At 48.2% G+C, this 15,064-nt stretch overlaps 1 protein-coding gene across 3 annotated transcripts in view; it reads right to left on the reverse strand.

Annotated features, from left to right (window-relative positions):
* Positions 1–15,064, reverse strand: part of LOC106609251 (ras association domain-containing protein 3) — a 57,899-nt gene that overhangs the window by 29,944 nt on the left and 12,891 nt on the right. Inside the window, exons 1-2 of one of the 3 annotated variants that reach the window (XM_014207832.3) lie at positions 13,924–14,170; positions 9,786–9,910 (exon numbers count right to left, since the gene is read on the reverse strand). In XM_014207832.3, coding sequence (XP_014063307.1) covers positions 9,786–9,910; positions 13,924–14,044 — 246 coding nt within the window. In that variant the 5' untranslated portion in view covers positions 14,045–14,170. Of the gene's footprint in view, positions 1–9,785; positions 9,911–10,964; positions 11,073–13,923; positions 14,171–15,064 lie in introns of those variants that run through there. The other 2 variants (XM_014207834.3, XM_014207831.3) reach the window with 2 other exon arrangements.

Genomic DNA, 15,064 nt, shown 5'->3' on the forward strand with positions numbered 1-15,064 from the left:
GGGGCACAATAGGCCCAGCGTCGTCCGGGTTTGGCCGGGGTAGGCTGTCATTGTAAATACGAATTTGTTCTTAACTGCCTAGTTAAATAAAGGTTACATTATTTTTTTTTATACTGTAGGTCTATATGCTCAGCACTTCCACTCATCATCAAATAATCCATTTGAATCCATAAATGCACACATCCTAAAGAGACAACATAACATCTGCTTGCCACTTACCTCAATGAACATGCAGCACAGCGAAGCTAGCTTTCTTATTTTCCTTCCCTGCAACATGCTGCTTTACCAGAGCTCCAGGACCAACTAAACTAAAAATGCAGACCAAAGGCATTTAATACTTTAGACTTACATACGCCCAGATGAATGGGTGGAACATCAGACGTTCGCTCAGACCAACCTTTTAAAATTTCCAGTGACCCTTGATAGTAGTGGTAGTGTGTGCTTGTGTGTCTCTAAGTGTGTACGTGTCAAAAACCCCTGCCTATCGGTCAGAACCACATATAACCTATATATAAAATCAGAATGTCTTGCCCCTTTCTAAACTCTGCATAGGCCTATGGGAGCCACCCTAGCACAGCTCAATGTGCTCGGACGGGATTCTGTAGCCAGGGGTAACATGACATCATCAGTAACCAGGAAATGGGACGCGAGAACCCTACGCAGGAACTCCGGTTCAACTGCATTCTCACCTTTCAATCCAAACTGGTCAAGGCATTGGTTATAGTGACCTAGGGTCCATCTCTTGTCCGTCTCTACCATATGAGGACAACATTAGTTATGTAAACGTTTGGCATGGACGAAGAAAAGCTGAATAAAAACACCCAAATTAAAGCCTTGTTCTCTGTTAGACATGCGACTGGGTTGGGTTCTAGCCAGGAATAAACCCCTCTCTGCTACTGACTCTCATTCCCTGATGTGGGTTGGATTTCTCTCCTACTGGCGTTGATCACAGCGAGTCATGAAAATGTAATCATTTCAGCAGCAGCTTCTCATGCTGTTGTTACGACAACCACCCATGCAGTGTCAGATAATCTGTTGTATAAGTATTAATAAACATTCTTAAAACACATTTGGTGTTTGACTGCGGGGAGGCTAGCTGGCTCCTGGGTTTATTTGGTTATAAATGTGTAATATGGTTTTATTCATGTTTTAACTCAGTGGTGGTATTTTAATGTCTGATAAAGTTGTCTTGCATCAGCCAACAAATGGAACCCATTACTGTGATTCTCAGAGAGCAGAGCTATAACGCTTTAACAGCCACAATGAAAAGTGCATGCAGTTCATTTCTATTAGGATTTTAGTTGCCTAAGGCTTTTTTCTTCGTACATTTCTACATGGCTCCTCCTGTATGGCTTGTTCTTTAACACACTAATATCATACAACTAGCTAGCCCACCCAGTCACTAGAAAGGCTGTTACAATGTCAGATACTGGGTCAAACGTATGTAACATCTGTAGTGAATAAGGCGTACAACCCTTATCCTGACCACACCCAACACACACTGTAGCAGGCTTCTTGGGGGTTTATGGAGGGACAGGCCTAATTTAAACCCAGAGTGCAGAGCTGACCTAAAAATAACCTAGGAGCACTGGAACAGCCAAACCCTCCAACCACACCACAGCTTGGCCAGAGAAGACTCATACAGCTGGCCTCTGTGTCCAGTTCTCTTGCAGTCTCAGAGCCAACTGCCCACGTGTCTGTTAAGGACAAACTATACTGTCCACTAGAACCCTGTCTAACCAACAGCTCTTCTGGTCAGGTGGACTGATGGGCACTAGTTGTTACGGCTTCCGTGGCCTGTATTTCTGTAGTACTGCGCTGACTTCGGAACCAACAGATCGGCTCCTGTAGGTGCATGGGAGCGTGTGAAAAAAAAATCGCAGAGAATGTCTCAGACACATGGGAACTCATTCTCAGTCCCAACCCCCTCACACTCCCTCTCCCTTCCCTGGTGTAAAACAATGGACACTCGGCTTGAACCCCGCCCCCCTTCCCGATCTCCAGAGAGAGAGAGAGCGGTCAGGCAGGTCAGGCTAGAGAGAGAGAGCGTTCAGGCAGATCAGGCAAGAGAGAGAGAGCGGTCAGGCAGGCCTGGCTAGAGAGAGAGAGCGGTCACGCAGGCCTGGCTAGAGAGAGTGAGCGGTCAGGCAGGCCAGGCTAGAGAGAGAGAGCGGTCAGGCAGGCCTGGCTAGAGAGAGAGAGCGGTCAGGCAGGCCTGGCTAGAGAGAGAGAGAGCGGTCAGGCAGGCCTGGCTAGAGAGAGAGAGCGGTCACGCAGGCCTGGCTAGAGAGAGAGAGCGGTCAGGCAGGCCTGGCTAGAGAGAGAGAGAGCGGTCAAGCAGGCCTGGTTAGAGAGAGAGAGCGGTCAGGCAGGCCAGGCTAGAGAGAGAGAGCGGTCAGGCAGGCCAGGCTAGAGAGAGAGAGCGGTCAGGCAGGCCAGGCTAGAGAGAGAGAGCGGTCAGGCAGGCCAGGCTAGAGAGAGAGAGCGGTCAGGCAGGCCTGGCTAGAGAGAGAGAGCGGTCAGGCAGGCCAGGCTAGAGAGAGAGAGCGGTCAGGCAGGCCTGGCTAGAGAGAGAGAGCGGTCAGGCAGGCCAGGCTAGAGAGAGAGAGCGGTCAGGCAGGCCAGGCTAGAGAGAGAGAGCGGTCAGGCAGGCCTGGCTAGAGAGAGAGAGCGGTCAGGCAGGCCTGGCTAGAGAGAGAGAGCGGTCAGGCAGGCCAGGCTAGAGAGAGAGAGCGGTCAGGCAGGCCAGGCTAGAGAGAGAGAGCGGTCAGGCAGGCCTGGCTAGAGAGAGAGAGCGGTCAGGCAGGCCAGGCTAGAGAGAGAGAGTGGTCAGGCAGGTCAGGCTAGAGAGAGAGAGCGGTCAGGCAGGCCTGGCTAGAGAGAGAGAGCGGTCAGGCAGGCCAGGCTAGAGAGAGAGAGGTGAACACTCACTGGACCTGTAGTCTCTCTGGCTGAGAGCCACAGCCTTTGGCAGACATTACCCACATTCCTCTGCAGACAGGGGGTTAAGGTTCTCAGCACACTGCAGGTTTACAAGCTGCAGGTTTAGTTAGTTATAGGCGAAGGGGTAAGAAGAGGTGAGGGTGAGATAAAAGGGGTAGGTGCGTAAGGAGGCGAGTGGGTGAGGTCGGGGAGGCGTAAGGAACGTCCCATAAATGACTCCATAAATGAAACTCACACGACAAAGGCTCGTCTGTGGAGAGAGTGTTATGAGAAAACTGACACTCTCTACTTCAGGCTAAGGAGGTGTATCAGTGAGTGTGGGAGTCCGAGTTCCCCTACCTTATCTTCTAGAATGACGACATTGTTGTAATAATTCACCCTATTTTATTATCAGGAAGTACAAAAAAAATATTCCTGTGAGCAATGATATATGATGTGCTTGAGATAAAACACAGATGAGGAATGCTCACTCATAAGTGTGATGGATAGCTAGTTTTGGAAAAAGCCAAGGGGTCTGAATACTTTCCGAATGCAATGTATATGGATTACACGCTGGCCCCTTCTCTGTAGATCAACTTTAAACACCTGTGGCCATATATGAGGTTAGATTACACCACAATAGTACTGGATACCTGTCAGTACCCCCTTGACTTAGCCAAGTAAGGCCTGAGTGACTCAACTTTGACTTCTCCTGTGTTTCTTCTGAGGCACTGAGTGCATTGGAGTGAGTGTGTGTGTGTGTGCGCGCGAGTGTGCCTGTTGCAATATATCTGCTGCCTCTCTTCCTCTGAGGCACAGTAACTCAACATCTCTGACAGCCTAGAAGCTCCACTCACTCATGAGCAAACACCATAGGAATGTTTGGATACAGATACTATGCTACTGTAATATATTCCATCTTTGCTTCTGTAGTTACCTAATTTTCACAAGTTCACAACAACAACAAAAAGTTCTTAGTTATGTGCAGACTACTGTATTTCACTTAACTGGTTTCTGAGCTACACAAACCACCCTCCATTTTGCACTTCAAACGGTAAAGAACCTGGCACCCAACGTTGACCCTGGAGAGATCAAAGGGACTATTACACTGGGTAACATACTTACTCTTTGGGGAGTTGAGCTGCTGCCCATAATTCTGCACTCTTTGTTGCCAAAACAGCCAGATCAACACTATCCACTTCACACGCTCTCGGTTTTCTCAAATCAAGTTGAATCTCAAGTCTTTCATCATTCATTTTGTACATGTTTTTATACCTTTATCAATGACGAATGTGCGCCATTTACAATGGAAGCTTATTGGTCAGGAGCGGAGGAGGAGGCATTTGATTATTCGGGTAGATACGGTGGGCACAGTTCAAGGCAGCATTGTAAACATAAACACACACAGACCCAATTCATACCACACCATTGGCTACCCTACGATCAGCCCATAGGCACAGATCTATAAATGTATAGGGGCAACTTTATCCTACTCATAACCGCAGACAACACAGGAACAGCTGCGGCTCACAGGTATAATACTATCGGCAGGTCAGGACTCGCTTAAAGAGTCACAATAGACCTGCTCTCTCCCAGCCTTATGCCCCATATACAGTAACTAACTGTGGCTCCTTTGTCTGGCCCTTAGACGGGCTTAGAATCATCAGGGCCCCACTCTGTCTGTACATTAAGGGGGAAGCGCAAACACTAACTATAGACACTGAGGGGGAAGCACAGAGACGCTGCAGTTAAAACACACAGTCACTACAGGCAACATAAACATAAGGTGAGATTATCCCTCATCCCACTTAGACGCAGGCTCTGATTAGATGTTGGCTCTGTCAACAACATGGACGTCTCTCCTCCTCAGGTAACAACACAGTGACTCACTGATTACACTACAGACTGGCAGGGAAGATAGGAGACGATGGGAAACAGGGGAAAGAAGGTGCAGATAAGAAACAATAATACATCATGTATTTACAGGCTGACATGGAAGTCATCAGGCTGTGACCGTGATGGGATTTTGATTGTGACTGTGGTACAGAAGCCACTCTGTCTTGTGGTTCGACATAAGGTTTTATTTTATAGACATGACTTCTTAGGGCTGTGAATGATAGGGGAACTAAGCTGGAACCATAAGGGACTGCGATGACCACTGATGTATCGCAGACCAAACGAATATTGACTAGTAGTGATAGACATTCTAGTTCAATAGAGTTCACTGTAGAGTCCCGGAAGATTCTTTGATCCAGACAGTCATGTCTGCTATGTCTGCTGATAGGAAACACTGTCTGTCAGAGGTAGCTGGGGTATGGGGAAAGCCTGGGGATGTCTGGTGTGTTGAAGATGTTATCGTACATCTTTATCTGCCCAGTTTGACACAGAGAGGGAACATTGAAATAGCTGGAACACCCTGTCTGTAAAACAGCAACATGATGAACCAATCTGGGCTGAACTCTGACCCCGCTCCAACACAACAAACACATAACAATAAAACCTGACATCAACATCTACAGTAAATCAGGACCGGGTGTGACTTGGTTAACCAAGTCCTCTTTAACTGTGTGTTTCACAATATCCCTGCAGTTGAGGTTAGGTCCCTAAAAGGTCAACTGTCTGAAGTTACAGCCCACTAATCGTATAGAACAGAGCTGTTATGCAATATATGATTTAGTGGATTTTGTTTCCGAGTTCTAAGTTCTGGGTTCTGGGTTGGAGAATGGTTCCAGGACCAGGCACTCTGTTGAGAGGTTGGGTTCTGTTATCAGAGGAGTGTAGGCCGATATCTTATAACGAGAGCCGTGTGACAGAGCAGCCTTTTAGTGATTAACATAGCATAAGTGAAAAACAGAGTCGTAACAGGGTTCAGGGGGAATTTCCACCACAAATTTACATTTTAGTAATTTATCAGACGCTCTTATAAAGAGCGACTTACAGTAGTGAGTGCATACATTTTCATACTTGTTTTCATACTGGTCCCCCGTGGGAATCGAACCCACAACCTTGGCGTTACAAGCACCATGATATACCAACTGAGCCACACAGAATTGTATTTAACATTTGGGGTCACTAAGGAAACGGTTGGCTATTTCTGTTGGCTGCACAGTGTGCTGTTGAGGAATCTTCATTCAGCATGAGGTTTAAAGCTTTGTTCGATCTATGTAGAGCTTTACCTGCCCTCTTGTATATATTTACGGTATCCTTTCATTTTGGCCCATAGCTTAACCTTAGTAATCGGTCAGTCTTCAGGTCAGAGTGGATGTTTTTAAGAGGAGCGTTAAGATAAGGTAACCCAGCTAAGATAAGGAAGAAAAACTGACTGAAGCAGGTAAGATAGCATACCTATGGCATGACGCAAGCAACCCTATAGGACGTACTACATTACCCCGCGCACGATGAGGAGGAGAAGAGGGAAGGGAATAAGGGAGACTCCAGTTAGTCTGAGAGCTCAGAGAGGTGTAGAGTCCCTGATCATTCCGCCACAGATAAAGAGTTCTGTGAAGGCTTGTGACGAATGCACATATTAACAGAGGTCTCGCAAAGGTCAAAGGTTAAAGTTCAACAACTTATGCAGGTGTTCCTAACCTAACATTTGGGGTTAACGAGCAGCAAAGAAGCCCAGAGGGAATACATCAACATTCTTCTCCTCCTAACGACTGTTTTCCCCCCAGGTCCCTGTGTTTGACTTTCCCATCGTACAGGAACAGGAAATAGACCTATTATTTACCGCCTGTCTGGTTAGATAGCCTATCAGAGAGCATGGCTCAGCCTATAAGAGTGCAGTAGGGGACATTGTCATATAGAGTTCAGAGGTCACTCTCAGCACTGTGCGTAGTCACTCAGTCAGAAAGCACATGCCCTCAGTCAGAATAACTATCTCTACAGCTAAACTTACTATACATCAACTAACTAAATCCCACATTAACTAACCGAGTACAAATGATGTACCCGGGTGTCTTCGTGCGTAATTTTTTGCGTTAGCGTGTTCATTTTTGATTTAGTGAGCTCTTGTGTATATAAATTAGTTAGCGCCGACAGAGATGTATTTTGCATGTGATGCAATCATGTCTCTAATGGTGAGAAATTGACAGTGACACTTGCCATTTCCAAGAACTTTGTTTCAGGCCCAGTAACAGAGTTAGCCCATGACAGGGCAAGAGCTCTGGGTCAGACTGATGTCAATCTCCGTATTACTCTGTTATAGTCAACACAGTGACACACTCCAGACCAGAACAATCACTGCTAGATGCAATCACTGATCTATCCAAATCAGCTAATCACGTTACGCTCCTGCACGTCATGTCTGAGTGCTGCCCCAGATCTCGTCTCACTCAGAGGCTGTGTTACAGAGCGTGTAGGATTCCTAGTTCGAAAATGTCACCATGTGTTGACTGGCAGCCATATTGAGTCGGCTTCATTCCTGTGAAATTCATCACGTAACCAGCTGTCTGTGATTCATTTAGTAGTACAGGTACGGACGACGACGGACGGACGGACGGACGGACGGACGGACGGACGGACGGTCCGTCCGTCCGTCCATCCGTCCGTCTGTCCGTACCTGTACGACAGACAGACAGACAGACAGACAGACAGACAGACAGACAGACAGACAGACAGACAGACAGACAGACAGACAGACAGACAGACAGACAGACAGACAGACAGGGTACCACTAGGTTTTAATCTATTAATCATGATAGTTACTGAGTAATATTGTAGAGGCCCTCTCTGTTCCTAGTTTATTACAGACTCTTCTAAACTGGGATAAGGAGCTCATTGTCTTCCTGTGTCTGTGTCCTCTGGGTATAACAGAGGTTGAGAAGATCCATCCAGCCTCTCTCCGATTCCATTTCCTTCACCGAGACATTTCCTGTCTCGTGGCTTCATATCATTATCTGTCCATTTCAGGAGAGTTGGAACCACAGACCACAGAGCAGAGGCAGAGAGTTAGACAGAGATAGAGCTACGGTCTACTGGGAGGTTCAGAGTACTTCATATAAGGATAATAAAGGATCATATAAATATAGGAATCTGGTTCTGGTTCTGGGCAGTCACATGGGAGAGTTTGATCAAAACCCAACAATGCCTCCCGCTGTCTGACCCGGCCGCAAGCACGCACGTACGCACACATGCACACAGAGACACAGACGACACACAGACACACACACCCAACCACAGATGAACACAGAAACAGAAACACGACACTGTGAAACAACAACAATGACAGACATCTGCATGTCTCAGCAGCACTGTTCAGCACTGGTCCCATTTTTCTGCTGTGCTAACATCTCACCACTAAACTGTTTCACTGCAGTATTGAAGCCAGACTGTTTTTGACAGAGTTGAAGATCCCTGACACGCTGAATATGTCACGCCCTGATCTGTTTCACCTGTCCTTGTGATTGTCTCCACCCCCTCCAGGTGTCGCTTATTTCCCCAGTGTATTTATCCCTGTGTTTCCTGTCTCTCTGTGCCAGTTAGTCTTATAGGTTAGTCAAGTCAACCAGCGTGGTTTTCCCCGTACTCTTTTTGCTATTCTCTTTTTTATAATCTTCCCGGTTTTGACACCTGCCTGACTCTGGGCTACTTTTCCGCCTGCCTGATCATCCTGCCTGCCCTGACCTTGATTCTGCCTGCCCTTCGGTACCTTTTGGACTCTGAACTGGTTTTGATCCTTTTGCCTGTCCACGACCATTCTCTTGCCTTACCCTATTGGATTAATAAACATTGTTAGACTCCAACCATCTGCCTCCTGTGTCTGCATCTAGGTCTCGCCTTGTGTCATAATAGCATATGATCCACAGAGGTGTGTCTATATGGCGTAATGCCCTCACTCATTCCATCCATCCATCCATCCATCACACACGAGAGTAGTGTGTGTGTGTGTATGGGTGTGCATGCTTGCGTACGTGAAGTTGACCAAGGCTCAGGGACTTCGGGACAGGGCCCCCACACACACACACACCCTTGGATTCCCCTGGGACCACAGAGGACAGAAATGTGTGTGAGGCCACCCAACACAACCCCCGCTATACGTGACAGCCGGCTCATGTTGCTGTTGGGTGTGCTACAGGACCAGGTAGTTTAGAATGCGCATGCATGCACACACACACACACACACACACACACACACACACACACACACACGATGACTCCAGGGCTATTAGCCTAGTGGTTAGAGCATTGGGCCAGTAACCGAAAGGTTGCTGGATCGAATCCCCGAGCTGACAAGGTAAAAACCTGTCATTCTGCCCTTGAGTTCCCCGGGCCCCGAAGACGTGGATGTCGATTAAGGCAGCCCCCCCCCGCACCTCTCTGATTCAGAGGAGTTGGGTTAAATGTGGAAGACACATTTCAGTTGAAGGCATTCAGTTGTACAACTGACTAGGTGTCCCCCCTTTCCCTTTCCTATTATATAGAGAATCACATGGAGAGCTGGTCTCAAAGCTTTGGCCCCACCTAGCTAATCCCAAACACGCACCCTTCAGTATGATACCATCAGAGTACTCAGAGTCAAGCCATTTATCCCCCCCAAAAAACCCTAAGAGCAACACATCCCCCAAACAGTCACTCACTCCAGCCAAGAGTTCTATGACAAGAGATACAGTATAGAGACAGAGAGAGCGTCATCTGGTGGTACATTAGTGAACAACATCTCAGTCCCTCACTGTAATCACAGGCAGGAAGAACACTCATTCTATGCACTCTAACGCCCCCTTGTGGTGAAACACACGAAATACAGTCCTAATGTGACAGTCACAGAACATAATATCAGCACTCATCTCATGGAACAAAGTGTTGACCCTTTAATTAGACAACACAGACACACAGAGGGAGTGAGAGAGAAGGTGGGTACTCACAATGGCCGGTGTGTTGTTGTTAAGGTGGTCCTGTCTGAGGGGGGTGTCAACGGCAACAGGACCACCGGGGTGACAGTCCAATGACACTCGCTCTCGACACTCTGGGTGACACGTATACTTACACCCTGGAGCAGGAGGAGAGGAGCTTGTTAAATAATTGTGAAGAGCCCACTCTGACCCGACCTTGCAGACTCATAGAGCCTGCATTACCTCACGGTGAGTGTTAACAGAGCGGGCGGTGTTTAACACCGCACCAAAATACCCTCATTTCATACTTCCAGTTATTCTTCCACCTCTTGAAGACTCTTGCCACTTCCTTGCCAGGAGGATTTCAAGTATTTCCGTCTGTGTTTGAGTCAATAGCAGCGTGATCATGAACAGAAACCCGTGGATTCACTCAGGTCACAAGTACTTTGTTAAATATGCAGCCAACCCCTAACAGGTTTAATCCATAACCAAATAACTCATGTATAACCCAGACACTAACGAATTTAATCTGTAACGCAACCCCAAACGGCCACGCGAGTATTCCCTGGGACTCCAGGCTCGGGTCTCCAGCAACAGCAGTAACCAGGTGAGGTTGTGTTGTGTCTGGAGAGAGAGGACGGGATGGAAATGAGGTTGTCCACAGTATGCAAACACTCATACTGACCCCATTCACAGTCAACATTCAAACACCGTTCATCTGAGCTCTCAACATTCAGCTCAGTCAAGTGAAACAAAAGCTACGATTCCAACTATTCCAAGTGCAAGAAAAGTGTAAACATTGTATAATACATTGGAATGACAAAGAACAAGAGGAACTGTTCCGCTGCCATTCAATCGGGTCTGTCTGACAGGCTGGGAAAAGTCTACAGTGACACACAAACTTCCTCCCATGCATACTGTAACTCCGCCACGGCAGAACAAAAGGTTGAAGGAATCTCGAACATGTACTCTCTTTCTTTCTCTTTCCTCCTCTCGTTCTCTGCGCTGGCTTGGCCGGCATCCAGCAGCCCACTTAGAAATAACTCAGTACGGAGGAGAGACAGGGAGAGACGGCTAATAACACAGAATACATTACACATCACTGTGACACTCCCTCTGCAGAGTACAGAACATCCAGCAAGTCCTCACGGTTAGCACTGGTGTACAGGAACAGAGTGGAGTGTGTGTGTGTGTTTGTGTTTCCTCTCTTACCTGAGGACCTCCTCTTCACCTGCCGGCTGAGCTTCACCGACAGTTTACAGATGGCTGCTCCCATCCCCGACCAGCACACCATTTCCCTCCTGCCTCACACACTCTTCTCTCTGAAGCTCTCCCTCACTGCTCTGTCTGCCAACCAATACTCCTTGACCACTGCCTACACTGTACCACCACTGGCCAGTAGGAACAGGCCCAGCTTCCACGCACTCACTCTCTTACACACAGGCACAACAAGCATCAGGAACAATAGCCTGTATGGACTGGGAACCCCCACCTCCCTCGCCAGCCCAGACCTACACAGAGACTCATTTGCCTAGCTGCTACCACTCTCTCTCGCTTTCTCTCTCACACTCGCCCACTCACTCTCGGTCTCCCCCTCCCACTCTCTCTGTATGGTAGTGCTGAGTGGGTGATTTGCCTGTCAAATGGAGGCTCAGTGGGTCACAGTGATGGACACACAGACAGTAGGAGAGAAGAGAGAGGGAGAGGCGGAGGGGGAGAGAGAGAGTGTGCGTGTCCGAGCGTGCGTGCGAGAGAGTGTGTGCGTACGTGTGTGTGTGTGTGTAGGCCAGGGATGCTCCTCTCTGAGCTCACCAGCACACAAAGAGGGTGGTCAGCTCTTGTCTGCTAGGCTTCCTGCCCTAACACTCGCTAACCCTCTGTAGCTCTCGATACAATGAGGCAAAGCCTGAGCATTGTCTCAGCTAGGCCCTGGCGCTGGGACAGAACCAGAGAGGAAACGTTACACTGTCCGTCCACGACGCCATGACATAATAACAAACACCACCACAGGCTATGTCATCAGACATAAGGCACTCTGCCTGTGATGCATGAACTTAGAGGAGATTTGTCTCGCCCCAGTGAGGAGAAAGAAACACGCTTCCATGTCTTACACAACTGCAAAAGACTGACATCTGATGATGATTTTCACTGACTGTCTGATGAGTTAAGCACTTTTTTTTTCTCTGGGAGTCTCCTGGGCCTGTGGGGAGTGTTGGTGTGTGTGTGTGTGTGTGTGTGTGTGTGTGTGTGTGTGTGTGTGTGTGTGTGTGTGTGTGTGTGTGTGTGTGTGTGTGTGTGTGTGTGTGGTGTGTGTGTGTGTGGGTGCGTGCGTGCGTGCGTGCGTGCGCATGTGTCTGTATGCGTAGTATAGCTGTGCTGTCTCGTTGATAATAGCCCTTCCTGTAATCAGCCAGGCAAAACCAATCGATCAGACTTAATCAGTGGAGCTGAGAGGAGAACAGAGCGCAAGTCAGCATCTTCCCACACTCCCACGAAGAACAACAACACACTCCACAAACAGATGCGTACCAACACCACTCGCCCCTGAGCCTAGCCAGTGTCAGCTGGGTGTAGTATTTAGAGCTGGCCGTCTAACCATGTCTCTGTGTGCTGGGAGGAGAGATAAGGAGCCTGTGGCGACCTTCTCACTGACGTGCCAAGAGCCGATTCAGCCAAACTCGGCCTCCCCCTCCCTACAACACACACACACATCTTGCAGTACCACTCCCAACATGTAAAGACCATAGCCTTGGTTTTAAAAGCAAGTAAGAGAGGGCCAGACCTTCACCCAGAGGACACCGTGTGGTTGCAGAGGACATGACAGTACTCAAGCCTATTCTCCTTGGAGTCCCGCTGTGACCAGGTAGACCTGTGTGCGTGTTTGGGGATGGAGTGTGTGCGTGTTTGTGTGTGTGAGAGAGAGAGCGAGAGAGAGAGAGAGAGATATAGTTTTCTTATCCTGTAATCAAAGCTGGAGTGAAGCCTAGTGTTTCAGTAGGTACAATGGCTGTATCTGGGCTATGGGTCGACGTGATCAATTTACTCAAGCAGTTGGTATGACACTAAGGATCTGGATGGAGCAACACAATAGGACAACACTGTTTAGTACCGGACTGTAATAGGAGTAGAATGGTCTGGGGCTGGAGAGCTGTGTATTTGTGTGGCGAGTCCAGACAGGTGGTGCGTTGTATTTGTTCCTGCGCTTTCTTTAGACAACAGAAAATAGATCTCCTTTTTGAAGCAGCATTGCGCATACTTAACAGCCCTCTCAGTTCCACATTCTACAGTCGGAGACTTCAATTCTGAATTCCACGTCTCTCATTCCTATCCGGCTCCACTCAGGCCCCCACTAACAAAACACACCGCACTAAAACACACATACACACTGCCAGGACAGCAGGTGGTCTCAGACCGTGCTGACTGTCAGTGGAGGAGACGGAAGGGTTGTCATTCCACTGTGGTAGTGTTGTTTTTCCTCAGTAAACGGTAATCAGTTTCACATAGATACCAGCGACGGGACTAAACCCATTCCCTCAGCACTTATGAGCTTTTTCACACATGGCTGTGAAACACCTAACTGAATGCACACACACTTAACTATGGAACGCGCATATCTTTCCATCTCTCTTCCACTCTCCCTCTCACCGGTATCACTTCCTCTGTCTTTCGGTCTCTCTGCAGAGTCTGTCTGTCTGTTTGCCTGCCTTCCACACAAAGTGTTTGCGCTGAGTCTTGCGTGTTTCATGACAGGTCAGGGATGACATTGAGTGATCTGTCTGTGGACTCAACACTGCATCTGTGGACCTGAACTGTAGGTCCCTAAACAATGTGTTTATACACTTGTTTTATCTCTCAGCTCATGGCCTCTTCGTGACACCAAACAGTCTGTCTGCCTTACCGCCATGCTCTGGGGTTGGCTGAACACAGGCCCACATACACACACTCGCATAAACAAACGTATGTATACACACACACACACACACACACACACGCACGCACACACACACACATATATACACACACACACACACACACACACACACACACACACACACACACACACACACACACACACACACACACACACACACACACACACACACACACACACACACACACATGCATATATACACACACGCCCACACACTCCCACATACACCCACAAACTCACCAGAGTTCCTCCAAAGCAGGCTTAGTTCCAGGTGTCCAGAGCGGCGGATCAGTTTGGGAACGCGGAAGAAGAAACCAGATAACCTCCTCAGAGTCCTCCCAAATCCTTTAGCCAGCCCCATTGCTCATTCCCTCACACAGAGCTCACACACACTCATACGCTCACACACCCAGATTCCAACTCATACATACTGGGCTCCATTTTGCAGAGAGCGCTGCGCATATCCAACATAAGGTTGCCCAGGTCCTGCAAATCCCAGACTGTCTTTCACTCTGGCCCCTCTCTACCCTCTTTCTCCCTCTCTCTTTCTCTCCCTCTCTCTCGCTATCCTGCCCTGTCTGGCTTTTCTGTGTCATGTCTGGCCTGTGCTAGTCCCTCCCCTTACTGTCGCTCCCCCATTCACCCTGTGTGTGCGTGTGTGTGTGTGTGTGAGAGTTACTATCCTCGTGAGTACCGGATATCCCCACAAGGATAATAAAACAAGCATAATTCTCCCTCGTGGGGACATTTCCCAGGACCCCACAAGAACAAAGGCTATTTTAGGGGTTAGGTTAAGGGTTATAGTACAATTAGGGTTAGGGGTTAGAGGTTAGGTGAAGGAGTTAGGGTTAGAGTCAGGGGTTAAGGTCAGGTTTAGGGTAAATAGGATTATGAATTGAAATACATTTTAGGTCCCACAAGGATAGTAATACATAGTGTGAGGTCATTGTGATGGGTCATTAACCTTTCACAGAGGGTAGTGTCTTCTGGAACCACACTGTCACTGCACCTGCACAAACAGCAGCTGGGCGCTAGGGCAAACACACACGCAGGCAGGCAAGTACACACACACACACACACACACACACACACACACACACACACACACACACACACACACACACACAGACACACACACACAGACACACACACACACACACACACACACACACACACACACACACACACACACACACACACACACACACACACACACACACACACACACACACAAATGAATGAAAGCTGATCTAGTTATGGGGAATTATTACAAGTTATTTCCAATCCAGGAGCACAACAGGTCTCTAACATTTCCCTGTGGTGAATGAATGGTCATGTTAATCCACCATCTCCTCTGTGTCTAATCTGATTTCACCAACTT

Source organism: Salmo salar, chromosome 07 (assembly GCF_965601325.2).
Source record: "Salmo salar chromosome 07, fSalSal1, whole genome shotgun sequence".
Lineage (NCBI taxonomy): Eukaryota > Metazoa > Chordata > Actinopteri > Salmoniformes > Salmonidae > Salmo > Salmo salar.